Source organism: Malus domestica, chromosome 05 (genome assembly GCF_042453785.1).
Source record: "Malus domestica chromosome 05, GDT2T_hap1".
Lineage (NCBI taxonomy): Eukaryota > Viridiplantae > Streptophyta > Magnoliopsida > Rosales > Rosaceae > Malus > Malus domestica.
Window position 1 is genome coordinate 10,994,727 of NC_091665.1, and position 14,029 is coordinate 11,008,755.

Below are 14,029 nucleotides of genomic sequence, written 5' to 3' on the forward strand. Positions count from 1 at the left end.
TACCATGATTGGTCTCAATCTATTTTGCATATAAAAGTTTGAACATCAATTACATTTTAGTCATCATACACATGTATTACAATTTTATATAAAATTAGGATTAATTACCTAAAACCCCCCCTAACCTTTTAGTATCATTCTAAATTGGTCTCAATCTTTTTAACATTCCAAACAAGTACCCAACCTATGAAAAATATCACATCCGTCAAGCCCCGGTTAAATTTTTGTTAAATTAACTGGGGCTTATTTGTCTCCAAAATCAATATAGGGTCATGGAAGCATGGCCTCCACTAGCTAACAGTCACTTCCACCCCCATCAGGCCATCACCTCTAAACCCAACGCACAACCACCAACTCCACCCTACAACTCAAGCCGCCAACATAAAAAAAAAAGTCATGGAGGTTGTTGAAATTGTCCAAACATTATGACATTGTTTTCCTCACTCACAACCATGTTAAAAATTTAATTTACCAAATATTTAACTTTACTTTACAACTGATTATTCTAAAAGTACGGTGTGTTAGACTTTATTATTCTACTACTTTTTAAACCTCTAGGGGTTTTCTTCATTTATTTTTGTAAATACAACAAAGTCGTCCATAATGTTCAAACTCAGAACTTTGTTAAACAAAGTAGAAGCTAGATGTCACTCTATGCTAATTAATTACTTACAATTTGCAGGAGTTATATTATGTAATTTTCAAAGCTAAATATCTATTTTATATCATATTGTACTTTCAACCAAAGAAAAAGTATAATCGTAATGTTTGACCATGATCTGAGTAACTCCAACCAAAAAAAAAGAACTGCAAGAGGACATAGATATAGAATGGACATAATTCAGTTCATGCTATACATACATAGTGAAACAAATACCCCATACACATAAAAACATCATTCTTCTTAAGACTTAATTAAAATACAATATTACAGTTCAAAACTTAGTATAAATTATCTATATATATCTCACATAAGTACACTAGGATTTCTTTTAAGACTTTATAGTACTGGATACACACTTCATTTATTTAATTAATACAATTAATTCACTAATCCGACCGGGAACGCGGATGGCAAAAACCATCACTATCATCTCAGTTCGGAATGAGCTTGAAAGGAGGCTTAACAAGAGCTGGTGCTGGATCATATCGCCCATAGTCTTTGGTGTTAGCTCTAAGCAGCCTTTCATGGATTCTGGCTACTTCTTTGTGGTTCAATGGCTTCCCTAACATTTCCTACGGCGTGAAAATCAGATAACGAGTCAGAGGCAAACATTTCTGTACAAGTAATACTAATTTATTAGGAGGAGGAGGAAGAAGAAGGAGATCATAAACACAAGAATTTCCGAAGCCTTTCTAATTACAAACCTCTGTAGTTGCATCCATTTCTTTGGCAAACTTGTTGACAGACATCGATTTTCGACCTGCAAATGCAGTTCTCATGTCATGCATATTAGTAAAGGTGAAATCTCCTTTTCGTTTGCATAAATTAATATCCTGTTGCACAATATTTCTGGCTAGAGGAGTCTATCTATTATGGCTACTCAGACGTAATAAGTATTAATCAAAAGATCAAATCAATGCAAATTAGCTATATTTTCATAAACATCGTAAATAAGGGGCTGCTGGTGCACTAGCTCCTAATTATGCATGAAGGCATAACTACAAGAAATTAGGGTTGTGCGAGGATGCTTTTGGTTACTAAAAATTGCAATTCTTATTGTTAATTGTTTCGTCACTGCAGCCCTATTTTCTTGTACATATGCGTATCTTTATATACATATGCATATCTTTATATATATATATGTGTGTGTATATAAACAGACATCTCTGACAATGCAAGGATTCATATAACTAATTAAAACCAAAGGCTGCAGCGGAACACTTAACAAAAGACAAACCTGCTGCAAAAGCGGTTGATAAAAATGATGCTGAAATCAGAATAAAGAGGATGATGAACTTCTTGAGGAACATGAAAGCCATGTTGTTAAGCAACTTTGTTGTTCTTGTTTCTGTCTGAGACGCTTTTTTATCCTTCAAGATGAGAGAATTTTAATGGACGAAATGATATATGGTTCCTATATACCTACAATTTAATGCAAAGGAACATCAAATCGTCTACTTAGGCTAAATGCCTGGGCTAAAAGATCATCTCCAAACCTGGGCTAAAAGCCAAATTACCCCCAAACACTCTCCAACTCATGTTAAAATTTTAGGCTAAATGCTAAATGTTATTTCTGGACCAAATACCCCCCAGCTTTCCCTCCGGGCTAAATGCCAAATGTTTATCGGAATTTAAATTTTTTTAGATTAAAATGTTTATAAAATTAATTTACAATAATCTACATATTTATTTTAAAAAAAAATTGATTTAAGAAAAAAATTAGTCTAAGTTCATTCTTTAATAATTCCGGGCTAAAATTTTAGGGCAGAAGGGTTGGAGTAGAAAAGATATTTCTGGGCTAAAAGCCAAATTTTCCGAGCTAAAAAATTTAGTTTTTAGCCAAAGGGTTGGAGATGGTCTTAGAGTGGAATTCCTAGAGATAAACAGAAAATTGACAGGAAATTATAAATTAATAAAAGCTTTATGCTTTTTAGCTTTGAATTGTAACGAAAAGGTGACATAGACCACTGTCCTGTTGTTGGGGGCACAAAGTCTAAGAAGATAGTGTACTTATATAGTTTATTAACAGAATAGTACTTAATGTATGATCCACAGTGGAAATTATCATGAAACCCCTAAACATCTTGGCAAAACTTTGTTTATAACTAACAATCAAAGTAATTATAAACCTTGAATATACAACAAAAATGTTTAAAAAACAGCAAAGACACCAACCCCAATAGGGCAATAAAAAGGAGCTTAAAACCGGAAAAACTATAGCGAAACCAGATTGAAAAAATCCGACATAAAATTTGGGACACCCCATCATGAATGACCATTTACGTTTTTCAGATTGCTGTACATGTTCAGTTCAGTTATGAGTAAACTCAAAAGGACTGAAATGGAAAATTTGGAAGCCATGTAGGCCGTGCTTGACTTAAAGAGAAACATTAGGTATAAAAATTGCTTTTATGGACGACCAGTGCTTTCAATTATCTATAAAGACAAAGGCAACATACCAAATACCACTTAAAGGACACTGGACTGGTGGAGAATTAAGAGAAGCATATATGCACTGTAATATTTAAAATAATCCATCTTTCTTTTCATTTGTTTTCCAAAGTGGTGTTAGGGCAGCCTCTAACTTAATCAAACCATCCCTACATTTGCCTTCAATAATTGGCCAACCTACTCCTTCCCTAATATCCAGTCAATTATCGTCTAATTTTGATCTTAGACAATGTTAGAATACCATATGATTAGTGGGAATGTGGGATGTTATGCACTAATTTGAGAAATTATAATTGAAACTGAGTGTGGAATATTTGTGATGTTTCCAATCAATCACTAAAATATCTCACTAGGATATTTGTGATGTTTCCCATCAATTACAACTATAGGTTAATTAAGTTCTTAAATTTCCCCATAAAAAAGTATAACGTCAATTATCGTGTTAACATTATAAAATATTAAGCCAAAAACATGAGGTAGCAGAGAGTTCATTAGGAGTCCTACTTTCGAGAGAGCCTCCTTAGCATTTCACATATATATACACGTGTGTCACCCACTTTAACAACTAGTTGCAACTTTAATGTGAGTTATGTCAGTTGGTTAGAATAGTGTGTTCACATTGTTGACTCAAGCTCGCGCTCTTCCAAGTTTTAATCTCTCTTTCTTTGAATTGGAATAGTTTAAAATATCACTTTGTTAAAAAAAAAATTAAAAAAAAAAAACTAACTAATTGCAATTCATAATGCATTATTGGTTTGTGGTAGGAAAGTACTAAGAAGCGAGTCTTTAACCTATTGACCAAATGGGGCTTTATTAATAATACTACTACAAGATAAAATCATACCTAGAAAAGGTCTTAGAATAAAACTAGGAAACATAATAAAATAATAAATTAGCAAATAAAAAGGTTTCCTATTTAAAGACAAATTCAGACTTCTTAGAAAAATAAAATTTTGATCAACCAAATCAACTTTGATTTGGTCCAAAAAGGTCTCTTTGAAAGCTTAAGACGTCCCCAACAAATCTTCAGAATAAACTTTCCTCAAATATGCCATCTTCATCCCCAAAATACACAAAACGTTCAAAAACGTCAATCTGGGAAAGTTGCGCACTGGGCCTTCTTTTCTTCGCCACAGTCAAACGACATAGTAGAAAAATCTGAAATTTTGACACAATTATCTTGAAAGACTCACGAATCTACTTAGAATTCTCCAAAATTCCTTCGTTTGATCATTTTATGCCCAAAGTAGATTCACATGTCCTATAATTGAAATATAGAACAAAGTATCAAATTCAATCAAAAAAACCAATAAATTATAACTAATAACGTAAAATATATTGTATAATATCGACTCATCAAATACCCCCAAACTTAGCGTTTTGCTTGTCCTCAAGCAAAACAAAACTTAGAAACAAAAATAAAAACTAACAAACTTAGCTACAACAAATTTTCATTTTAAGTTGCAATCCATAGAAAAGTTCAAAAATAAGATCTTTCCAAAAGTTTCAACGAAGCCCACCACAGAGTCTAACCCCTACCACTCGTCATCTTTATTTAATATTTCACACATTTATATATTTAACTATTATATTTTTTTTCTTTTTTTGTTCTTATTTTTTTTTAGTAATAGTAGTGGTTGTGCAATGTCAATTCACTTAAACTTTCGATTCAACCCATGTAACGAGCTTTAGGTCAATGACTCCCAAACCATAAGGGTTTAGGGCACTAGGTGTAGAATATCCTAAGGACTTACTTACTCGAGCTGAAAAGGCCACAAAACCAACTAACCACTTTGTCCCATGCCTAAGACTATCATTTGACGTGAGAATCACTGCTGATGAGACATGACTGACCCAATCTCTAGTGGAACAATTATTACTTTATTCACAACAAAAACTAGACTTCACTTTATTTAGAACAAATTAAAAAAAAATAAAAAAAAAATAAAAAAAAAAAAAACTTAGACAAAAAATAAGTGCTTCAATGTCACTCCCACAAACTATGTTGGTGTGAATGTGCAAATTTTCAAACTATAACTCATGAATTAGTGTCAAAGCAGCGATAAATAGAAAAACTCTACTGTGGGATTAATCTCCACCTTGTTCATTTGTTCGAACGTTTAAAATAATATATGGATATTAACTTAAAAAGAATGAAAATTTTAGCTTACATAAAAATTAAAAATCCTAAAAATCTATTTCCCACCCCCAAACTTAAATTGCACATTGTCCTCAAGGTGTGGAAATAAATAAAAATAAAAATAAAGAGGCAAATTGGGACAACAAAAAGAAAAAGAAAAAAAAAACAGTTTGTTAAATTTTTTTTTTTTTTTTTTTTTGAGGAAGAAAGAAGATTAAATTAAAGAGAAACCTCGGAGACACCAAGGCCTCGAGAATCATACAAGAGAGCGTTTTTTGATTGAGTAGGAACACACCCAAAACAAATATATAAATTAGTACAATTATGCCCAAGAAAAGTGATGGCATCCGCTGTGAAGTTTGCTTCCTTGTAGACCTGATTCCATTCCACTAGCTCAAACGAAGAGGCAAGCCATTTAATGTCCTCAACAATGGACCTAATTCTCCATGGTACTGCACACTTTCTAGAAACTGCATTAATGACCACCTTCGAGTCCCTTTCCACCACAATTTTCCTGATTTGACATTGTTTGGCCAAAAGCCAAGGCATCTTGGAGAGCCTAAGCTTCTATCATGACGATAGTGTTTGGTCCAAGATGTCGAGCACTCACAAGAGAAGGTTGCTCCTGTTGATTTTTTATTATAAAACCGTAGCAGCAGAAGTGCCTCACACTGATCCATCAAAATTAAACTTATAAATGCCTTCTGCAGGCGCTTTCCAACTAATGATGTTGCTTGAGATCTTAGTCTTCCTTGGTTTCTGTTTCAAATTAGCCTTCAAGAAATCTTAACCAATTGTAGCGGATGCCATCAGATAGCGAGTTGGATGAGGTTTAATCTATTTAAAAATAAAATTATTTCTATCATTCCACATATTCTAACAAAGAATTAGGATTTTACTAAGATTAGAAAGATCATCTTTATATAAAGCTGACATCCCCATTAACCAATCATTCATATTGATAATGGATGAGGGTGGAGACATGTTATTACAAAGCTTCCAAACTTCTTGAGCATGAGTATAGTAAACAAAAGGTGTAGTTGATCCTCCTCTACAATATTGCATAAAGGGCAAAGAGTTTGACCATTATTATGATACTTACTTATTCTTTTGAATGTAGACAATCTATTTCTTATAAGCAACCAAGCAAAAAAATTAACTTTATTTTGGAATAATAAATTTCCACACTTTTTTTAGTAACTCTTTGAAAGGTTTATTGTGGGTATCATCAATTTGAATCCAAGTAGCAGATTTAACCAAAATTTTTTCATTAGGTGACGGTCCCCAGATAAACTCATCCTCCATATCTCTTAAAGGGATAGGGATGCCAAAAATTTTATTTGCCACATTATTAAGTAGAAATTGAAGAATTAACTCCTTATTCTTCAATTTATCTACCATCACATCACTAACTCTTAGATTTAAATGTAAAGAATTTATTAATTGATCTTGAATGAGAGTGGACAGTAGAAAAGGGAAAACCCAGTCATGGGACCAAAACAATATGTTTTGACCATTTCCAACGATCCATCTCATTCCTTTTTAAAGGATAGGTTTACTAGCCATAACTCCTTTCCAAGCCCTAGACTAATTTTGTTTACACTTCACACTACAAAAGGTTTCATTTCTTAGATATTTTGCCTTCACAATTTTAACCCACCAATTGTCATTATCTGAAATAATTTTCCAAGAAGGAAGGCAAGATTAAACTCTTCATCTTTTGTAATCCCCAGTCCCCATAAAGACTTGGGCAAACATACTTTCCAAGCCATAGGGGAGAAATTAGATTTTTATTCCAAAGAAATTTCCTACACTCTCTATTGATGGCTTCAGTAACTTTCGGGAGGCATTTAAAGCAAGCCATAGTATGATTGGGCATGCTAGCAAGGCTTGATTTAATTAGGGTAAGTATGCCAGCTCTAGATAAAGTATTAGTTTTCCAACCAACAAGCTTATTCTGGATTCTCATGATGAGTTCTTTAGCATTAGCAGGGTCTTTCCAAAATATAATATTATGAATGCCTAGATTTTTACCAATAGTTGTCTTATGTTAAATATGCAATATGTTCACAATGTCATTTTTATTACATTAGAAGTATTTTGAGAAAAAATATTAAGGCTGATTTACGTAAATTGATTTTCTGAACTGAGACTTCAACAAAAACATTAAGGGTTTTCTTGATACCTCTTGCACTCTTGTAGATGCTCTACCAAAAATTAAACAGTCATCTGAAAACATCAAGTTAGACACTATGACCAAAAGGAGAAGAGAGAACACCAATATGGTTAAGTCCTTTTAGCAGGAAAGTTAAAGTGTCTGATTAGTGGCTGAAAGATATATAAATATATACCAATGTTATTCACCACAAGTATGCCAATTAAATCACCACAAAACAAGAACAAACTAAACATTCATCAATCAAACATGTTTATGAAAATTCAATACATATGCAGAGACACTAACATGCAGAACCTGGATTAGAAGATGAAGCCATTGTAGCTTGTTGATCTGATAACCTTCTCCTCTTTTGCAAACACCAATGCTCTCCAAACAATAGGTATTTGAAACACAATGAGCAGACTGTGCCAAGAGCAGTGATTAAGATCATATATATATATATATAGGGTTGTTCTAATTATTCCCCTATTAGAATTCTTATAGAACTTGAACAAGTAATCCATATAGGACTTGTACTCGCAATCCTACAAGAAAAAGGATTTCACTAAGCTTGTTAATAGGACTTCTCCATTCAAAAGATTTATACTTCTCGGCTCTTAATGTTCAATTCATACTCATACTCTTACATTCTCCCACTTGAGTATGACATATGAACCACAGCTCTATAAAACATGGAGGTGATCACCAAGTCTAGAGTAACAGAAAACATATCTCCACATTCAATTTTACCTAAGCATCTTAAAGCATGGAACTCAAAAGTCTCCTTTGACCATCACAAAATTAACTTAAGAATCACAACGTGCCCAAATTGCTCTCTGTATTCATGTGAACATATGTTTACAGTAATGTCAAAATCATTACTCACACTTTTCTAATATAATCTCAGCACAACAATTGTCAAGACAGCAGTTAATAATCAAAACCTATTAACTACGAAACATTCTATATTAGAACAGTACATTCAATAGTTCAATAAAGGTATCTTGCAACAAAATCACAAAATGACTTGCAAACCAAACTATCATATAAATATGTTCTCTAGTACAATTGATCACCAAAATTTGGAAAAAATTGAACCCTTATTGAAAACCAAAATAATGACTAAAAACTACCTGAGATAATAAAACTCAAAACAAAACAGAAACTAACTTAGCTTTTGGGATAGCTGCTTCAATACAAGCATGTCATAGTGAAGCAACAACACAGTCTTGATACTAGAACAGATCACTCCCACTTGTCAAAAGATTTTAACACACCCATTCGAGCTACATTTCCCTTGAACACATTATTGGGAAATGCCTTAGTTAAAGGATCTGCAATTATCAAACTAGTCGATAAGAACTGAATTTCAATCTCCCCTTTCTTAACCATTTCTCTCACTTTAAGAAACTTCACATCCATCAATCTTGAAGCCGAAGTTCTCTTGTTATTCTTGGAAAAAAACACTGCTGTAGAATTATCACACAACATTCTCAGAGGTTTCTTCACTGAATCTACAATCTTCATTTTAGCAATAAAATTTCTAAGCCAAATAGCCTATTTCATTCCCTCAAATCATGCCACAAATTTAGCTTCCATTGTAGAAGTTGACATAATTGTTTGTTTGACACTTTTCCAAGAAACAGCACCTTTTTTCATCATAAAAATATAGCCTCCAGTTGACTTCCTTTCATCCACATCCCCAGTAAGATCTGAATCTCTATAGCCAATAATTTCCAAACAATTTTCTCTGCCATACACCAACATGAATTCTTTAGTTCTTTGTAGATACCTTAAAACTTTCTTTGCGGTTATCCAATGATATTCACCTGGATTTGATTGAAATCTGCCCAACAAGCCAATAATGAATGCTAAGTCAAGCCTAGTACAGATATTAGCACACATGAGACTACCAACTAATGAAGTATAAGGTTTCATCTTCATCAATTCAGCCCCATGTTCACTCTTAGGACATTGATCTCGAGAAAACTTATTACCCTTGTTTACTGGAACATCAGTCTTATAACAATATATCCCTTTTAAGACAAACCAAGAAGTTTCCTTTGTCTATCTCTCACAATTTCAATTCCAAGTACTTAATGAGCCTCCCCTAAATCTTTCATCTCAAAGTTTGTACTCAAAATGGTCTTGGTTTCCATAAGCAATTGTAAATCCGAGCTAGCAAGCAAGATTTCATCAACATACAAAACTAGGAAGATGAAATTCGAACCCTTAAACTTAAGATAGATGCAGTCATCCATCTTGTTCTTTACAAAACCATGAGTTGTAATTACTTGATCAAATTTAAGGAACCATTGTCTTGAGGTTTGCTTAAGTCCATAAATTGACTTCTTGAGCTTGCAGACCATCTTATCTTTCCCTCTTTCAACAAATCCAATAAGCTGAATCATTTGAATTTCTTCTTGTAAGTCACCATTCAAGAAGGCCGTTTTGACATCCATCTGGTGTAATTTCAGATCAAAATGAGATGTCAAAGTCATAATAACCCTCAATGAATCCTTAGAAGAAACCGATGAGAATATGTCATTATAGTCAATACCCTCCTTTTGGTTGAATCCCTTTGCTACCAATCGTGCTTTATATCTTTTAATTTTCCCAGCTGCATCTCTTTTAGTCTTAAAGGCCCATTTTGCAACCAATAGGCTTGATTTGTGATGAAGAGTTGACCAGTGTCCACACTTTCTTATACATTGATTCCAACTCTTATTCCATAGCCTTATGCCATACTGTTACTTGAGAACTTTGAATAGCTTGATGGTAGGTAATTGGATCATTAATATCTCTTATGTCGAACTTAGCTTCTTGAAGATAAACATAATCTGTAGAAAAGGCCAATTTCCTGTTTCTATTGGATTTCCTCAAAGGCTGCTGAATATTTACATGATCTGGACTTGGAATATGTTGTGACTTTTCTAAAGTCGGCGAGGCATTAACAGTTTCAGTCATAAGATGATCTTTTGCTATAATTTGTGTAGTCTCGGATCCAATTAATTCCTCATCTGGATCAGTAGTTTGAGCAGGTAGTCTTGGTAACACAGAGATATGATTATAGTCCATAAGTAATGAACCATCATCTGGTTGATCTAATTCTTCAAATTCAAAGCTATCTCAAACCAAGTCTGACACATCTTCATCTTCTAGAAAAATTGCATTATGTGTCTTTTGAATTCTGGTGTGTGCTTAGGACAATAAAATTTGAACCCTTTTGATTTCTCAAGATATCCAACAAAATAGCATGAACTAGTTCTTGGATCAAGTTTCCTTTCATTAGGGTTGTAAAACCTTGCCTCTACCTTACATCCCCAAACATGGAAGTGATGAAATGTTGGTGTTCTTCCAATCCATAACTCAAAAGTTGTCTTTGGAACAGATTTTGAAGGTACTCTATTGAGAATATAATTTGAAGTTCTCAATGCTTCACCCCAGAGAAATCCAGTTAATTTGGACCTCGAAATTAGGCTTCTAACAATTCCCATCAGTGTTATGTTCCTCCTCTCTGCAACTCCATTCTACTGAGGTGTACCATGAGTTGTGCATTGAGCCACCATACCTTGTTGTTGAAGAAAGTGAGCAAAATGACCCTTTTGTTGCCCACCTTTTGTATACCCACCAAAATATTCCCCTCTTCTATCTGATCTAACAATTTTAATCACTAAGTTTAACTTTTTTCCACTTCACTTTTAAAGACTTTGAAACACTCAAGGACTGCAGGCTTGTCTTTGATAAGAAAGATATAACTATATCTAAAAAAGTCATCTATAAAAGCTCACAAAATATGAATTCCCACAAATGGTTTTAATAGAGAAAGGTCCACAGACATCCGTATGTATAATTTCAAGCAAGGCATGACTCCTTTTAGCATCTAACTTTCTTACATTGGTTGTCTTTCCCTTCATGCAGTCAATGCAATCAGATGTGTTTTTAAAATCAATGTCAGGTATAAATTTTAATTTCGACAGTTGCAAAATCCTTTCTTTAGAAATATGTGCTAATCGTTTATGCCACAATATGTAAGTATCGTAAATATGCATTCTCTTGGTTGTTATATTTAAAATCTGCAAGCTATTTGACTCCACTGAACATTGCAATTTCCATAAATCATCATGCATAAAATCTTTTCCTATTAAAGACCCTTTTCTAAAAAAATTCACGCATTCATCATCTCCCATGAAAACACCATCTTGTTTTACTAACTTTGATGTAGAAAGCAAGTTTCTCCTCATTGAGGGCACATAAAGCACATTAACCACTTGTAACACAAAATTAGTTGCAAATTTTAGTTTAACAAGGCCTACAACTTCAACTAAAACCTTAGTTCCCTCACCAACAAAAACATTATAGCAACTTGTTTGTTTTTGTTTTTGAAAACCTTGTAATGAGTTAGTTATATGAATAGATGCACCCATGTCAAACCACCAAGAGTTTGTAGGAATTTCAATGAGGTTTGATTCTTCACAGACATAAATATCAGTTCTACCCTTAGCCCTCAACCAGTCCTTGAATATCTCATAGTCTTTTCTATAGTGTCCCTTGGTTTTAGAGTGATGCCATCTAATTTTTTCAACATTCTTAGCTTTCTTCTTAAAATTGATCAATTTAGAGGAATTGGAACTTTTAGCAGGTATAGCAGATTTATCAGAAAAGCTAGGATTGGATTTAGAAGGTTTACCAGTATTAGCATTGTACTCCTTTTTTCCTTTGGATGAATGCACGAAATTGATAGTCTCAACTTCTTTGCCTTTGCCTTTGTCTTGCTTCTATCTGTTTTCTTCTTGCACACACTGAGCTATGAGTTCATCCACTAACCAAGTTTTATCTTAGGTAGACCTTCAATTGATTGAACTTTAGAGGTAAGGCTTGTAGAATCATGAACACAAGCTATTTTCACATATCTTCATATCTAACGAATTCAGTTTCTTAATTGCATCAGTCATCTTCATAATATGATCCCTAATTGATCCTCCTCCTTCAAATTTGTAAGATGTGAGAAGAGTCATGTACTGAGCAATTTCAGCCTTCTGGGATTCCTTGAATTTGTTCTCAATAGCTGCGAGGTAATTTTTTTGCAAATTCACATCTCTTTATGCCTCCTCGTACAATATCAGTCATTCCACTTTCCAATATTGAAAGTGCAACCTTGTTTGCTCTAGTCCATCTTTCAAACTCCAAGTTCTCAGCTTTAGTGCTCTTATCAGTGAGAGCCGCAGGCTGTGGCATGTCTAGTACTATATCATACTCATTTAGTGTCAAAAGCAATTCAGTTTCTCTTCTCCACTTCTTATAATTGCTTCCACCAGTGAGTATTGGCACAACAACTAAATTCATGGTTTTAAGTGAAACTACAGAATGACAACAATGAAATCAACATTTTGAATCCCAAAGAGATTCTTGATTTCCATCAATTCCCTCACTTGATTCCTAATATGAATCAATTTAATCATATACTTAGCCCTGATCTAACAAAACAAGGCAACCATAGAATACACAATTCACAAGGAATCACAAATAGAGGTTCATGTTCAAAATAGCGACTTTAAAGTCACCTATAACATGCCTACAATTTCTGCAGAACCAAATTAGTAAAACCAACAACATGTATATTATGTTATAGCAACGAAAGCAATTATTCAATGCATAGACTCAAATATCAGTTTGAAAAGAGCAATTTGATTCAACAACGTTTTAAATACAGCCATGATAAATGGTAAGTATTAAAGCATCTCAATCTTGTTGTTGATGTTTAAGCTTTGCAACTGCTTTCTGATTTAGGTTTCCTGTTTTCCTTTGTAATTTAAGGTGTTTGTTCTTAGTTTGTAATGTAGGGCTCAAATTAAATCAAAGCTAATAGGCTAGATGTGTGTCATATGGCATAGCAACTCACTTATAGGTGAGCATGTGTTGTACACGTGAGTGTGTGAGGTGGATAAGTGAGTTCGCCCTCAACGGCTATATCTCACCTTCCGCTCTGTGCTTCTAAATGTATCAATTCAGTCATAACTGAATAGAATCCAAAGGAGAAATCTTTTCATCTTCTTCGCACCTTCATTCCTTCATTTTCTGAGCAGAGATCATAATCTCATTGATTTCTTTTTTATTTTGTTCTTTGAAACTTCATAAAATCAGAAACCCCTATAAAATCACAAACTCTAACATGGCTTCAGAGCTAGGTTCATCGCTTTAATCTGGGCGTGAATCTATGATTTATGTGTTCTTAAGTGAATTGCGCTTTGAAAATTTGTGAAAATCGAAGATCTGAGTCTAAATGGCTGGATCAACGAGTTTTGAGCTTCGCACTCCCATTTTCAATGGTGAGAACTATGAATTCTGGAATATCAAAATGCATACCATTCTCAAGTCTCATGGACTGTGGGAGCTCGTAGAGATTGGGTTCACTATCCCAGAAACATCTACTGTGGTTGTGGTAGCTGATGAAAAGAAGGAGAATGATGCAGCTACTGAAACTCCAACAAATGTTGCAAAGATCATAATGAAGGATGCAAAGGCTCTTGGGTTGATCCAAGGAGCTGTGACTGATCAGATTTTCCCCAGGATCTCTAACGAAGAAACCTCCAAGGGAGCTTGGGATATTCTATAG

General features: G+C 33.9%; 2 protein-coding genes across 2 annotated transcripts; one reads left to right on the forward strand and one right to left on the reverse strand.

Annotated features, from left to right (window-relative positions):
• Positions 1-881: 881 nt before the first annotated feature.
• Positions 882-2,085, reverse strand: LOC103448428 (protein CASPARIAN STRIP INTEGRITY FACTOR 1). The gene is made up of 3 exons (XM_008387694.4): positions 1,902-2,085; positions 1,369-1,424; positions 882-1,236 (listed from the first exon to the last, which is right to left on the reverse strand). The coding sequence occupies exons 1-3, from the start codon at positions 1,981-1,983 to the stop codon at positions 1,096-1,098; spliced, it is 279 nt and encodes a 92-aa protein (XP_008385916.1). The 5' UTR covers positions 1,984-2,085; the 3' UTR covers positions 882-1,095.
• An 11,611-nt stretch (positions 2,086-13,696) lies between these two features.
• LOC139196051 (uncharacterized) lies at positions 13,697-14,029 on the forward strand. Its single transcript, XM_070821715.1, has one exon. It carries the CDS (start codon positions 13,697-13,699, stop codon positions 14,027-14,029), a length of 333 nt encoding a protein of 110 aa, XP_070677816.1.

Coding starts and splice junctions, on each gene's coding strand:
- LOC103448428 (XM_008387694.4), bottom strand. CDS start 1,983: ATGGCTTTCATGTTCCTCAAGAAGTTCATCATCCTCTTTATTCTGATT. Junction 1,425..1,901: donor ATCAACCGCTTTTGCAGCAG/GTTTGTCTTTTG, acceptor CTGCATTTGCAG/GTCGAAAATCGATGTCTGTC. Junction 1,237..1,368: donor AAATGGATGCAACTACAGAG/GTTTGTAATTAG, acceptor TTCACGCCGTAG/GAAATGTTAGGGAAGCCATT.
- LOC139196051 (XM_070821715.1), top strand. CDS start 13,697: ATGGCTGGATCAACGAGTTTTGAGCTTCGCACTCCCATTTTCAATGGT.